The sequence below is a fragment of the Acomys russatus genome, chromosome 6 (genome assembly GCF_903995435.1).
Source record: "Acomys russatus chromosome 6, mAcoRus1.1, whole genome shotgun sequence".
NCBI lineage: Eukaryota > Metazoa > Chordata > Mammalia > Rodentia > Muridae > Acomys > Acomys russatus.
The window spans coordinates 60468335-60484240 of NC_067142.1; the positions used below are offsets into that span (position 1 = coordinate 60468335).

General features: G+C 42.5%; 2 protein-coding genes across 3 annotated transcripts in view; both read left to right on the plus strand.

Annotated features, from left to right (window-relative positions):
- Positions 1-15906, plus strand: part of Nme7 (NME/NM23 family member 7) — a 391631-nt gene that overhangs the window by 176495 nt on the left and 199230 nt on the right. The gene's annotated exons all lie outside the window — the stretch shown is intronic.
- Slc19a2 (solute carrier family 19 member 2) overlaps positions 1-15906 on the plus strand; it is a 52324-nt gene that overhangs the window by 7173 nt on the left and 29245 nt on the right. The window contains exons 2-6 of the mRNA XM_051147753.1: positions 17-619; positions 3786-4011; positions 5004-5196; positions 5557-5698; positions 8061-8169. Of these exons, the coding sequence (XP_051003710.1) occupies positions 17-619; positions 3786-4011; positions 5004-5196; positions 5557-5698; positions 8061-8169 (1273 nt within the window). The remainder of the gene's footprint in view (positions 1-16; positions 620-3785; positions 4012-5003; positions 5197-5556; positions 5699-8060; positions 8170-15906) is intronic.

Below are 15906 nucleotides of genomic sequence, written 5' to 3' on the forward strand. Positions count from 1 at the left end.
TTTATTTTCTTACCAGGTCTTCAATGAAATTTATCCCGTGTGGACATACTCTTACCTGGTGCTGCTGTTTCCCGTGTTCCTCGCCACAGACTACCTCCGCTACAAGCCCGTCATTCTGCTCCAGGGCTTCAGCCTGATCGTCACGTGGTTCATGCTGCTGTATGCCCAGGGGCTGCTGGCCGTTCAGCTCCTGGAGTTCTTCTATGGCGTCTCCACGGCCACGGAAGTCGCCTACTACTCCTATATCTACACCGTGGTCGACCTGGGCATGTACCAGAGAGTCACGAGTTACTGTCGAAGTGCCACGTTGGTGGGCTTCACGGTGGGCTCCGTCCTCGGGCAAATCCTCGTCTCCGTGGCGGACTGGTCCCTCTTCAGCTTGAACGTCATCTCCCTCACCTGTGTCTCTGTCGCTTTTGCTGTGGCCTGGTTCCTGCCTATGCCACAGAAAAGCCTCTTCTTTCACCACATTCCTTCCTCCTGTCAGGGAGTGAATGACGTCAAGGTACAAAATGGTGGCATCATTGCTGATACCCCGGCATCTAACCACCTTCCTGGATGGGAGGACATTGAGTCAAAAATCCCTCTAAATTTAGATGAGCCTCCTGCGGAGGAACCGGTGAGTGGAGCCTTTGATTTGCAGTTGCCCTTCTGGGCCTTGGCTAATGGCAGTGAAACAGACAGGCAAGCCCATCCCATCAGACCGTTCATTCATTAAGATGAAACTGACTTATGTAAGGGTTAATCAATTTATTCTCCCCTAGAGAGCCTGATCCTCAAAGTCGGACAGGCATAGCATTACGCATCATGATGTCAGAGATGTCCTGGGGCTGTTTTCATTTTCGTAACTTACTGCTTTGTGTGTGTGTGTGTGTGTGTGTGTGTGTGTGTGTGCGTGTGTGCGCGCGTGTGTGTGTGTGTGTGTGTGTGTGCGCGCGCGTGTGTGTGTGCGCGTGTGTGTGTGTGTGTGTGTGTGTGTGTGTGTGTGTGTGTGTGCGCGTGTGTGTGTGTGTGTGTGTGTGTGTGTGTGTGTGCGCGCGTGTGTGTGTGCGCGTGTGTGTGCGTGTGTGTGTGTGCGTGTGTGCGCGCGTGTGTGTGTGTGTGTGTGTGTGTGTGTGCGCGTGTGTGTGCGTGTGTGTGTGTGTGTGTGTGCGTGTGTGTGTGTGTGTGTGTGTGTGTGTGTGTGTCCTATATGATTGCCTAATGAGTATTTGAAATGATTCAGTGATGATTTTTGTCTACTTGTAGCTTGTGGGTTGAAGCTCAAAGCATTTAAAGGTACAAAATATTTTCCTTTGCTAGAAGTGATATGTGTTTTTTCCAAATGATACTTAGTTATTTTGTTGTAGAAGGACAGTAAATGAATGATAGGAAGAGAATAACAGAAAAATTCAAGATATGATTGTAAGACGCTTTCTTAGACTTGAGGGGTCCAGCACTGAAAGCCACCCACCCATTCTTTGTAACCAGAAAGATGAGTTAACTTCCCAGGTGATTTATTTTTTTTTAATATGAAAGAGGTTGTGTGTGTGTGTGTATGTGTGTGTGTGTGTGTGTGTGTGTGTGTGTGTGTGTGTGTGTGTTGTGTTTCCTGTCAGGTTATAGGGTGTGAGGGATAAGGACAAGATTCATTCCAGTCACATTGAAGCAGTTCAGATTTTCCTGGAATGTGTTTGGCTTATTAACATCCCTGGCTTGCTTAGGGGGTCTAAAACTGAATTATAGGTTTTGTAGACTGAATGAGAATGCAGGCCTTGACTGTACCTAAGGGTAACCTAGTAGTTCCTTCCCAACCTATAAAGCCCTCACTCAGATAACTAGATGCCAGTCTGTCCCAAGGAGCCCGCATCCCCCTCTACAGACTGGGACACACCTGCCATAGAACTCATCTCTGACTACTCAGGGCACCGTCTGTAGTCAAAATGACCAGGGATTAAGTATTAAAGAAATGTTGATGCTGGCATAATTTGTTCAGTGGCACTGGACAGTCAACAGTGGGTGTGGGGCAGGGGAAGAGGTCTACTCATGTGCTGGATCACACGCAGTGGGGAAGCATGGGTGCTCTTCTGGTTGGCTTCAAGTGTGTTACAGTGGCCTTAGCTAACCTGAATATATATAATAGTTATGTGAGCCAACACTTTAAATGTTAACATTAATTACAGTTATACACTTTCTGTGTGACAGTGGGTTTTTATGGTTTGGGATTCTTAAGTATATAGGAAAAGGTATTGTTCATAACAGCCATAACATACAAATGTGTGTGTATGCCTTTCATATAATAGAAATGAAGACTTTACAGGACAATACTTTATTCCTTTATAATCTATTTACTTTCTATAATTAAGTTATTGCCTATTAAATAGAGTTTATGGATTATTTAACAGTGCAAAACATCAGTATTTTGAACTAGGCATAGTGGTCCACACCTATAAGCACAGCCCTCCAAGGCAGAGAGAGAAATTAGCTTCAGCTAGTTTCCTGACATCCCAGGCTGGCCAGTGGTTTGGCAGCTGCACTGACTGGCCTTAAAACATTGCTTGTTCCTGCAGACAACATGAAGGGAAGGCGGGATATTAGGTGTTGGGGATCGCAGAGCCATTTAAGCTAGCAAGACTCGAGACCAAATTAAATCACAGTCATGATATTTATTAACGAGCAGGCGGGTAGATGGGTGGTTCATCTTGACTTCAGAAAGAGGAAATTAAATAGGCGGAGTCAGAGCAATAGTCTGTTTGCCTTGGAATTACCTTCGTGTATTGAGTTCTGTTTAGAGAAAGCCTATTGCTTTAGGGCAAAGGTGGCCGACACTGAGGGAGGAGCCACCAAAGCCAGTGATTTTTCTTTCAGGAGGGCTAGAGTTTGGGTCAGTGGGAAACCACTAGCCTACCATGTTTAATCCCCAGCACTGAAAACAGTAAAACTTCACCTGGTGTGGTGGCACTCATCTGCCGACCCATTGAACCAGAGATTAAGGCTGGAAGACTTCAAGGCCAAGGGCAGCCCGGGCTCCATCACAATGTGTCTATAAGTAAAATGAAACAATTCAAATCAAACCCCTCTCTGGGCATAGAGATTGCTGTTTCAATCACGCTTAACAATTTTTCTCAACATGAAAGTACTGTGTAGACTGACAACTTTACTTTTAGTGCACACCCGGTGTACATTTAAACATCTCTCCTTTAGTGTTTAATAGTGCCACTTGTAGCAGCACAGTGTAATGTTTTAAAGGGGAAAAACCCCAAAACTCCACTTCTAGTACTTCCTGGACAAATTAATTAATGCTGCAGACTTTTATTTCCTTATTGGTGCATCGATATTTTGATTATAAATGGGGCAGTGTAAAGCTCTCAGATGAGCATTTGGAGTGGGCGTTTCACACACAGTGGTTGTTACTGGTGTTGCCACTCGTGGTAGATATCAAACAGCTTTGGCCTTTTGCTGTAGATGTCGTCTGTGAGCTTGTAAGTGATCTCTCCTCTCTACGGGAAAGAATGTGAACATAATTGCTAATAAGTATAGATACGTGCGCGTGACTCAACAGTGGGAACTGGGTGTTAATCATTTGCCTAAGGTCACGCAAATGTAAACAGTAGTAGCTTCAGGGCTCCTGTCCTTGAAAACGCATTCTGTTGTTCCCTCCAAATATATACATTTTACTTGAGTGAAACAAGCAGTTGGTTTTTACAAAGGAGAAAAGAAATCTCTGAGGTAGACAGCTGAGCTTGCCTAGTGGCCTGCACAATCGCCACCTTGGTGTTGGAGCTCTGTTTCCATTTGCTGTGCAGGAGGAGCCCAAGCCAGACCGGCTGCGTGTGTTCAAAGTCCTGTGGAATGACTTCCTGATCTGTTACTCCTCCCGCCCTCTGCTCTGCTGGTCCGTGTGGTGGGCCCTCTCCACCTGCGGCTATTTCCAAGTGGTGAACTACACACAAGGACTGTGGGAGAAGGTGATGCCCTTTCAGCATGCTGACATCTACAATGGCGGTGTGGAGGCTGTCTCAACCTTGCTGGGTAAGCAGTAGAGAAGGGCACACCGAGTCCACAGGTGGCGAAGCCCACCGTGCTCAGGGTTGGTCTCCCCTCCCAAAGGAATGGTTTGTTTGGGGGCTCTGCTTTTCAGATTTAGGAGAAAACTTGGGTGCAATCAAGTGGTAGAGGACTATGACCCACAAACCCATTCTCGGAAATGGAATGTACTAATTGCCAAGATGTCTCACATCCAGGTGACACTCACATGTGTCTGTTGAGATTTTGAGTAGCAGTGGACTATAGTTCATGACAGTGGCTAATGTCTCTTGACTGTTAATAAGTACTGAACACTGTTCTGTAGACAATATGTCTATTAGTTGTAGTCCAAAATTCCTGAGGTCATTGGCGTTATTGTCACTTTACATCGGAACCTTGAACATGTTAGTAAGTTGACTAATATTATATAAACAGTAGCTCGGGCATGGTGGCTTCAGAGCCTGGGTCCTTGATAACAGGTTCTGCTGTCTCTGTACAGTTTGTTTCCCTGCTTCATAAGGTTGTTGGAAGAGTCTCCACAACAGCTATAAGCACTTAACTAGCTATGGCTGGCACCCAGAAAGCGCTCCCACCACCATTTCACTAAAGGGCAGAGAGGCTGTTTTGCATACACTTAGATTGCTTCTTGGTCTGAAGGAAAGGTGACTCACCCAGCCATGTTGCCAAACCAGATGCCGTGGTTGTCTGTGACTCCAGCCTGCACATCAGGCAAGCAGTTATTTCCTTGGCGATGTCTCTGGGACTGTGTCCTCCTCTCCGGCCTAACTGCTACATGTGCTCATTCAGGGGCATTTCACTGTCAACATGCTGTTCCACCAAGTTCCAAGTTCTCTGCCTGAGTTTCAAGGAACCCCATGTTCTTGAGCTACCTAAGTCATGTTTAAAGCTTTTAAGATGTAATAATCTAAACTGAGTCTTTGATGTGTCAACCTAGAGTTTGTGTCATCAATAACTAGATTCCGTATTTTGTTTTGCAGGTGCTAGTGCTGTATTTGCAGTTGGTTATATAAAAATATCTTGGTCAACTTGGGGAGAAGTGACTTTATTCCTGTGTTCTCTCCTGATTGCTGCTGCAGTGTATGTCATGGACACTGTGGGGAACATTTGGGTGTGCTATGCATCCTATGTTGTCTTCAGAATCATCTATATGGTACTCATCACCATAGCAACGTATGTATTTTAACTCAGAGAAGTATTAAGAAAAGTTGTGGCAGGATAAACTGGATTTCTTTACAAACCAAAAAATTAAAATTTCTATTTAAAGGAGGTAAATTGGAAGAAGCATTGTATTGTAGTCATTGTACATTTTCCCCTCAGGAAGTACTTAGGCAAAGTTTATTTGTTCTCTTGTATTTTTATACTATTATTTTCATTTGTTTGCAGAAGATATCGTGTAACAGCAACACATTCCGCATTTTGGGGAGGGGATTAGCAGGGGAAAGAAGGGGCTGTGTTCACATTTGAAGTAAAAACGTATAACAATTCGAGAGGAGGTAACTGTAACTCTAGTCATTGTGTTTCTTTCTGAAGTTTCCAGATTGCTGCAAACCTGAGCATGGAGCGTTACGCCCTCGTGTTTGGTGTAAACACCTTCATTGCGCTGGCATTGCAGACTCTGCTCACACTAATTGTGGTCGATGCCAGGGGCCTTGGCTTAGACATTACCACTCAGGTAAGCACCCTTCGTCAACACTGACAATGGTTCACATGGGCTCCTGACAGAAGTGGCACATGGTTATAAAAACAAGTTCAAACGTTCTGAACAGATCCAAAGTTCCCTCCTCCAGCTATCTCCCTACTCTCTTAGCTCCGTCCTGGGGAGGATGTTAAAATCATTGTCTTTTTGATGAGGTTCTAGAGCATTGGTTCTCAGCCTGTGGGATGCTTGGTCCCCTAGAGCTGGAGTGACAGATGGTTGTGAGCTGCCAGGTGGGTGCTGGGGATTGAACCCAGCTCCTCTGGAGGAGCAGCCAATGCTCTTAACTGATGAGCCATCTCTCCAGCCCCTCATTCTTAATCTGTACACCTGAAGTACTATATGAGATGCCGTGCTGCCTGGCACCTCAGAGCTCTTTAACTCGCCTCCCCCCTTCACCCAAATACCAAGTTAATGACTTAGTGTTGATAAGTATTATTATTCTCAACATATGGCCTATTGAGAAAACATTGCTGAAAGAATGGCTATTTTCATCCATTCTGGATCATTCTAAATGGCCTTATGTGTTATAATTGTGTAGTGTTGATAGCTTGTGGGTGTATGCTGGTAAAGCAAACAATTGAATCAGGAAGTGCCTCTCTCCACATCCAGCCAAATGACTCCTTTTTCTTTTTCCTGAAATTTCCATTATGACTCAATACTTCATGCTTACACATAACTTTTCCTAGATACAAAGACTGAACATGTTATCATCAATGAGTTTTGTTTTCATTAAGCAATCTACAAGAGAAATAAAACTAATAAATATTTGTATTAGGTGCTTCTCTCTCCTGGTTCTTTTACAAACTGGAGAGATATCAGTGGTAAATATCAAGTAAATACGTCTGAGGTCAGGTACTAAATGATTTGTCTAAGATCACACACTCAGTAACAGTGTGGTAGAGAGGATTTAAGTCAGCATTTTAGCCTAAAAACTCTCTTGGGTAGAGAACAAAGATTCATCCTGCCGATTTTGTGAGGAAGATCACCAGTCTACTACAGTTAAAGGAAATATAGCTGACCCTTGGAGTAGAAAAATTAATAGCATATTATCAGAAAAAAAAAAAAAAACAGCTTACTTAAGCATGGAAGAATAACATTTTGTGAACTATGCTGAAACTTGCCGCCATGAGTCAGTAACGCCTTTCCTACCAGAATACAGTTCAGTTTTAAAGGATCTGGCTCAGATTTAGGGCCACATTATTGTACTTAATCCTGTCTGTAAGTATTTAATAAGTTATTTTAAGAAGAAAAAAATAATGAAGTTGTTAACACACACGCACACAACCAACATTCACACACACACATATATTTTATAGTCATGTAAGAAAGTTTCCTCCAAAGAATTCTGTAGTGGAATATGCTTGGCCTTATACTACCCTCTTCTGGCATGGAGAAGACTAATTGTCAAGGATTTGCTGGTACTTAATTGCACGTGGCAAGCTGTTTTGTTGTTCTTCCTGAATCGATGAATTCAGGTGTGTATCAGAAATTTTTCTGTCATCTGAGAAATTGAATTTTATTTTACTGTATATATTTTACATCACATGGAACATAATAAAACACTATGTATTTAAAAAAAAAAAAAAGACTCTTGATTGCTTAGGCATACCTCCCGCTCACTGTGAGGATACAGACCAGGGCTCGCTTAGAACACTAACAGCGCTGACAACAACAACAAAAATAGTATCCATACCATCAGCATTGTACTAGTGACCCTTTTATATACATGACCTGTTCACTTCTCCCAATAAGCCCTGTAAAACAGGAATTGTTTAAAATTTGACTAGGGAAATGTGTCAAGGCTCTGAGATTAAATATCTAGGGTTCTTCTGGTTTGGTTTTATTTTTTAAATTGTGTGTGTGTGTGTGTGTGTGTGTGTGTGTGTGTGTGTGTGTGTGTATGCATATGTGTGAGTATGCTTTCAGAGGCCAGAAGAGAGTGTTGGATCCCTTGGAGCTGGAGTTAGAAGCCTTTGTGAGGCACCCGACATGGGTACTGGGATCCCAACTCAGTTCCTCATGTTTGCACAGCAAGTGCTGTTAGTCGCTGGGCCATCTCTCCAGCCCTAGCTTTAATACCTTCATGCAGGTTACAACTACAAAGGGACAGAGTCAAGATTCACACTCAGGCAGCCCGGCTTCAGCAGCATCCTGCTAGACTGCCTCTTTGTCACTCTGTCCTGGCACCCGTGTAAGACAGCAGTATTTCTCAAGTCTCATTGGGAAACTCTGGACACGGCTTTAACGGTGTAGAGCATGTTTACGCGCCTGTAACAAAACAACTCATCTCTAGTTGGTCATTTTATGAGTGACTGCTTTTCTTTCTCTCTTGCAGTTCCTGATTTACGCCAGCTACTTTGCAGCCATCTCTCTGGTTTTCCTGACCAATGGTACAATCAGTATTATAAAGAAGTGCAGAAAGCAGGACGAGCCCAGCCCCAGCCCCAGCACTGAAGCAGCCTCTTCCTAACACGCCGCCTGGTGAAAAGCTGCAGCTTCCAAGCAAGGACTCCGCCCCGCAGCAGCCTGGATGTAGTTAAACTCTCTATGGTTCAGATAAATACTCATGAATGTGTATTTCATGGCTTCAAAGCAGCTCCTCAACTAATACCTTGCATTCCCAGAATTAGCATCATACTGCTGCGAGAAGCCAAAACTGAAGTTTTTTTTTTTTTTTTTCATGGATTATTTATGAGCATTAATTTAAGAGTGACGTTTTCTAATTAAAAAGCTATGATTTTGGAAACGGAGTAATCAAGTGTAATCAAGAGGCTCATCCGCTGGTTCCTCAATTAGCATGTGAATGCGATGTTCTATAGTCACGGTTGTCACTCAGCCAGACCTTTGGCCTGGTGGGGCCAGGCGTTCAGGAGTCATGATACAAGCGCTCCGTCAGCACTTGGCCCATCCACCTTCATCCTAACTTCAGTGCTACTTGTGTGCATGTGTGTGTCCGCAGACGGCAACTGTTCCTCACTGGCAACGTTGCTCGGGTTTAACGAGCTGTCCTCCAAGGAGTGCCATTTCTAATGTTATTTTTAAAATTCATTGTATGAATGTTCTTGCTTCCCAGTTTGACCACTGTATATTTTTGGAAACTTTCTTTAGAAGTACATTTTTGCACTATTCATATGCTTCCCAGAGAAGCTCATTTTATTAGAAAAGGGCAAATTTTAAAGCCTGCTGGTAAGTGAGGAGAGCTAATCAGGAAACTTAAGGTAGGTTTGCTTGTCTCTGATACTTCAATATGAAGGACTCTTAATTCCACCTGAAGAAGTCATTTACAGGTTAGAGACATGGCAGCACATTTTATATTTGTGTACTCTTTTCTTTCCAAAATAAAATTAACTCTTTCCCTTTGAAACAACTTCAGTTCCATATGCCTTTCATATTATCTTGGCTTTCTTATCTGAGATGAAGGTGTCGGTAGCAATTGGATTATTCTGTAGCCCTTTTCATAAACTGAGCCTCTTTTTAATTATTTTATCAGGATTGAAACTAGGATTGACTTGATGCCTGTATTTTGGGCCTTAAACCTGCCTTTATTCCTAAGGTTAGATTGTCTTCAGAGCTACTTAAATTAAAATTTATTCCATTTCCTCATTACTTGAAAGAATGATATTCTATATGCTAATATTTGTGAGATGTGAAAACTATTTCAGAGCCAACTTTGTTGTCTTGTTGTGCAAAGAATCTAAGTAGGTGCTTTTAACTAGACTGTTGACTTTTTAAGAACGGCGTAGCTAAACAGTGTTATTAATACCGAGATTGGGAAAATGTTCGACAGGAGCGAGCTTGACGAGTGTGTAGAAAACCCTCATTGGGAAGACAAAACTGCAAAACTGACATAGAAGAAGTGAGATGATAATAGGTCATTTTCATGCACCTTCCTTTGCAACTGGGAAAAGTTGGAAAAGAACACTAAGAAGAGGGAGAACTAAGGTCGCTGTAGCAACCTCCGGTCCTGTGGTTTGTCCTCTCTCCTGAACCTCTTCTTTTTGATCTGTAGGACGTTGGTTGCCCAGAAACAAGAAGAAAGCTTGTGTTTGAGAAATTGTTTTCTTTGTTTTTTGTTTTGTTTTGTTTTGTTTGTTTGTTTTTTAAGTAACATGTGTTGTGGTACAGTCAAATTGTTCACATTACCAAAGCAGACTTTCCTTGGCATTGAGTTCACTATTTGGGCATCTAATGTGATCCTTCTTACTGTCTAAATCAAGGATAAGTTCACATCTTACTATGTGGCCACATTGTAGAATGCTGGACCCAATGTGCTGGTTATATTGTATGCACTTTTATGAAGACGTGAAAATAATTTGTTGTACTTTTTATTCAATTCTGTATAAATTATAAAACTATTTTTATTAAATAAATATTTTACAATATATTTCCCCTTTTACTTAAAGTTATTTTGAGTTCATCTTCAAAAGGAACTTCATGTCTATAACTCTCCTAACAGCTTTTGCCAGACAACATTCATTTAAATGCCATCTTACCTTCCCAGTTAACTGTCAGTCAGCCGTTAACTCTTCCACTGCTGTGTGGTCTCCTTTTCACGCTTCCCGTTGGTTCTGTTGCAGCACTCCTTGTTGGCATTGTCTGTGGTGTCGTTTTCCCTACATCTCTCATATCTCTCTTTAAAGCATTCTTCTCTCCTGAAACTAGAGCAATGCTCAGACCCTTTGGTAGCAACTAAAAATGTTAAATTATGGAAATTAAAGCCAGGCCTGGATGTCTTGTTTTAAAACTCCATAGCCTCTTTGTTCCACTCCAGAATACTCTGGTACCCAGAGAAGTACCAATTGAAAATCATTTTTCACTGTATCCTAGAAACCAAATCAATCTCTGCACCCAAGTCTCATCCTCTCCCTTCTACACCCTACTTAGGTCTTTCATTATCACGACGTGACAGGAAATCTTTCATGCAAATATTTTAGATATAGTCTTCTGCCTCTGGAGTTTCTTCCAGTATATCTTAGCTGACTTTCATATTTATAAACCTTTGAGCGTGGACTGTGTCTTACTCTTGTCATTTGTTACAAAGCGAATATCCTGATATTCCATGAACATTGAGTCATATAAATGGGATTTGATAGACTCGGCTATCTGACAATATAAAAATTAGCTAAGTGCCCAACAGTTTTTAAAGAAGTGCACCTTCAGAAAATGTTAAGTTTTATGATTAAAGAAAGATTTAAGATTAAAATGACAGTGTTGCGTATACTGAACACTTCAAAGTACTGTGTTTGAGTGACAAAACTAGATGATACCTATTTCTTTTACTTAGGACATCCTCATAGATAATGCCTTCCATTTCTTTAGCACGCTGCCCTCAGAAGGGTGAACATTATTGATACTTTAAAGCAGCGGCTCTCAACCTGTGCTTTTTGACCCCCTTGCCTACAACCGTCAGAAAACACAGATACTTACGTTATGATTCATAACAGTTATGAAGCAGCAGTGAAAATAATGTTATGGTTGCGGAGGTCACCACAACGTGAGGAGCTGTATTAAAGGGCCTCAGCGTTAGGAAGGTCGAGAGCCACACCTTTAAAGTACCTCGTAATGCTGATTCTTTAGTTTTCATCAGCGATGCCAGAAGTGATTCATGCTCCACCGTTGGCTTATTATTAATTCATATTTTTCATGACTTCCTGTAATACAAAGAAGGGGGCAGGGAAGCCATGACTCTTACTTTTATATCACAGACTCTTGCCTCTCTTTCTTGCCAAAACTCAGTCCACACCATACCCTTTGCAGCTTGATTGCTGATCCTCCCAACCAACCCCCATCTTCCAGCAGAGAATTAATAAGAAAGCATGCTGTGCTGAGACCCCTCCCTCATGAACCTGCAAGATAGGTGTATGATCCTGCCCAGCGCCTGCCTCTGTACGCCTGGCCTGTATGCCAGACACGCTCACGTGATGTGAGGCTTGCTTCCTCCCTTGGAATGTGTAAGAGTCAGAAACCCCCATTGTTCCCTGAAACAGAAGGACTTGCGGCTCCATCACTAGGGTCATTTGATAAGGTTTGCTGGAGAATGGGGATGGTGAGTAATGAGGAAGTTCACCTCGAAGGAACTTAGAGCTGCAGTGAACAGGCTACATTGAGTAGCTGCTAAGATTGTTGGTTGAATCATCTTGAGTCACAACAGTAGAAATAGGGGAAGAAATGTGACTTTAGGTTGGTAAATTAACATTATACAGTGTGTGCTCGTATTTAAAAGTGGCGTAGGAAGCTTATCTATTATCCTCCAAGTTACACATCCTGAAGTAGAGACGCTAAGCCAGTTCTGATTGCCTCTTTAATCCTGTAAATTGATAGTCACTTCCCTTTAGTCCCGCTACGGAATATGCCCTAGGGACAAGGGTGGGGGAGGGTAGCCCTTGCTCAGAAAACAGCTCCAACGGAGGGCAGAATGTCACGTGGGGGGAAGAACAAATGTCAGGTGATACACTGAGGATTTTAACATATCTGGAAGAAGAAGTGGGCAGCACAGGGATTCAAATCATCTGGTGAAGTGAGACACTCACAAATTCCCAAAGTAAATCTCAATGCCAAGTCTCTGCAGTCCAGGCCAGCAGCTAGAGACCAGAGCACATCATCTGGCATGCTGTGGACCCAGTTCTATCCTGTGCCTACTCATTAGGGGCTCACGGCCTCTCTCCTGCTCTAGGCTTCTTGTCCCTCTCCCCTCCACCACAGGGATTCTAACTTCCTACCAAAGTGGGAGCCCTCCAGTCGGACAGCTCAGACACCAGACATGGCAGTTGGGCTTTGGCAAGTCTGTTAATAGAGCTCCAGAGATGAGTCAAATTGAGTTTTCTGAAACTCTTCCAAAACACAAGTTGAATCTTTGAACGAAGGAAACCTTTGGTGAACGTTGGGTATGCACCTCTAATATTTTAAACCTTCACAGTATGAACCCTCGCATGGCACCTTCTGAAGTCATTTCTTACCAGATTGTCTTCCTTTAAAATAAGTCTATTGGGGTTGTGTGGGATGAGACAGACGTTTCCAAACCAGTAAAAATCACAAGAAGATTCATAACAACAACAACAACAGCAACAACGAAAAATCATCCCTCTGATCAAATATTTAAAGTTTCCACGTTTGTTCACCAGTTTAATAGACTTGCATTTCCTCTCCACACCCCCAGCCCCCCACTTCTCAGTACCAAAGTTCATGACTTGGCTGTCAATATTCCCTCCAAAATGATTCCCAAAACTAAAGAACTAACTTTAGATGTCCTTGGAGTATAGAACAGCATACACAGATCCAGCACTTGGACCAAAAGTTGGGGGCTGGAGAGATGGCTCAGAGGTTGAGAGCACTGTCTGCTATTCCAGAGGTCCTGAGTTCAATTCCCAGCAACCACATGGTGGTTCATAACCAAACTATACTGGGATCAGATGCCCAGAAGATGGCTCTTCTGGCCTGCAGGTGTACATGCAGATAGAACTCTCATATACATAATTTTTTAAAAAGGGAAAAAATCTGACAGGGACATCTTGGTTGTGTCTTATGCTTAAATGGTTAAGAAGCTATGGGCTAGAGGCTGTGTTCACACTGAGAAATTATCCAAGCAACCAGCAAAAAGCTTAAAGAACTCCTATCTCTATCTGTTAATTTCTGGTTAGTTTTTGGATCCTCAATTTCCCCATATGAATATCTTCTCTGCATTTTAGGCTCATTACCTGAGGTGTGAGCCATTTCAAGCTTACCCAAAGTCAAAAACAGGGCTGTGTTGGTGAGCATGGGGGTGCATGACTGTAAATAACCCCACCATTTGAGAGGTTACTTAATGGCAAGAAAGTGGCCACAGGTTCATAGCCGGCTGGTCAATAGTGTGAGTTCTAGGCTCTCCAAGGGTACCGGGTGAGACCTCTTCCAAGATCAAAGACATCAGAGACAGACAGCAGGTAAGCAAGATATGGAGAAACATCAACCACCAATCCAGGGTAAACAGCTTTGTTTTGAAACAGAACAGGCAAAACAGATGCTGGGAATGAAATTGTTTCAAGAACAGGTGAGTTGGTTCCACAAGGAAAAGGGGATCTCAAACTCAGCCAGTTCAATCAAATGCTTCTACAGATGCTACAGTGAAGAACCCCACTCCTAAAAGGGAACTCAAAGCTCTTTTAGCGGGGTTCTCCAGCCTTGCAGGCAGAGGGCCTTTTCTGTTGCTGCTCATGAGATTATGACCAAAGTAACATTTCCCCAGTGATGCTATATGCAGGAAGGGACGTGAGCTTTGCCATCTTAAATTCCTACTGTTAGTGTCCAAAAGAGCTGGGGACAGCTTCAGAGAGAGAACGAAAAGTGGGAAATGTGGCAGGCAGGTAGGAAGGAGTGAGGCAAAGCCAAGAGGGGAGGTGAATCTGGGGCCAGTGTTCCCAAGGTTACCAGCTGGGGCCCTGTTCCAAGTCTTGAAACTCCTTGCTGTGTCAAAACACAAAAGAAACAACAGAAAGGGGAGTAGGATTCTGTCCTCTCGCTCTGCCAGGAGGGGCTGGAGAACCCTGCGTTTGCATATTAGACCAAGAAAGGGTTGAACAAAAGTCCAGCAGCTTATAAAAATTCCTTCAGTGCTATATTGTAGAAACACTGGCTTGCTACTGGGTGTTTCAGATTATCATTAGCCAGATTGTGGGTTACTTATTTCTAACGGTTTCAGAAACATTCAAGCAATTGTTAATGAAAACAAAACCCCTTCACTAATGCGAACACCTTAAACAAGTTTTGGCTCTCGTGAGAGTCATCTGGCCGCTGTCTCTCCTATCTCTTAGCTGTCCTTTCTTTCTGAATTTAATCCTTTCTCGTACTTGTTTCACGTTTACTACATATTTAGTCCAAAAAGAGAAGGTAAAAATAGAGACCACACTCAAGAGTAACTATATCCAGCCACAATCGAGGGCTAGGAGGTTTGCACCAGTTCCTGTTGGGGTGCATTGTGGGAAGGTTGTCTCTGTATGCTCAACGGTGGTTGACTCCTAAACTGGCAGGGAGCTGAGTACCAGCAGGATCATGGAATTGTTATTCTTATGGCCCATCACCATGCCTATTGGCTGTAATAAAGAGCTGATGGCAAATGAGAGAGAGAGAGAGAGAGAGAGAGAGAGAGAGAGAGAGAGACAGAGAGAGAGAGAGACAGAGAGAGAGAGAGACAGAGAGAGAGACAGAGACAGACAGAGACAGACAGAGAGAGACAGAGACAGACACAGAGAGACACAGAGAGACACAGACACACACACACACACACACACACACACACAGAGAGAGAGAGAGAGACAGAGACAGAGACAGAGACAGAGACAGAGACAGAGACAGAGACAGAGACAGACAGACAGACAGACAGAGGCAGGGAGGAGAGTCTAAATTCCTCAAAAGAGAGAAAATATATAAACGGGTTTTATTTCTTCCTGTGTCAGGCTTACTCTATTAATATGATGGCCTCCAGTTCAGCCTCCTTTCCTGAAATAATGTTATTTTGTTCCTTTCTTTGCCCAAATGAAACTTCCAGGTGAATATATGCCACATTTTCTTTATTCACTCATCTATTGATGGACATTAGACTGGCTCCATATCTTAGCTGTTATTAATTTAGAAAATGACAATATGGGTGTGCAGATATCTTTATAGCATGCTGACTTAGACTTGTTTGGTAATATATGCCTAGGAATGGTATAGTTGGACCATTTGGTGCTTTTTTTTTTAATAGGGTTTTTCTTGTTTTGTTTTTGTAACTCTATGCTGACTTACACACTAATTTGCATTCTCACTAACAGTGCATCTCCCCACATCTATTTTTATGGATGACAGCCAAACCTGGCTGGGGTAAGATGGAATTTCAATGTATTTTTAATTTATATTTTCCTGATAACTAAATTATTGAACATGCTTTGATTTAGGGTTTTTGTTTTTGTTTTTGTCTTTTGGAGGAAGGTTGTATGTTTATTGCCCATTTGTACATTTCCTTTTGAGAATTCTAAGATTAATCTTCCTGTTTGTAGATTAGATTGTTTTGTTTTGTTTTTCTGGGAGAAGACATTTACCTTTTTTGAGTTCTTTATACATGCTGGCTATTAATACCCTTTCAGAAGAGGAGTTTGTCAAAATTATTAAACTCATTATAAAACTCATCTATAATGTCCTTGGCTGATAATAGCTGATAATGGCCAAAT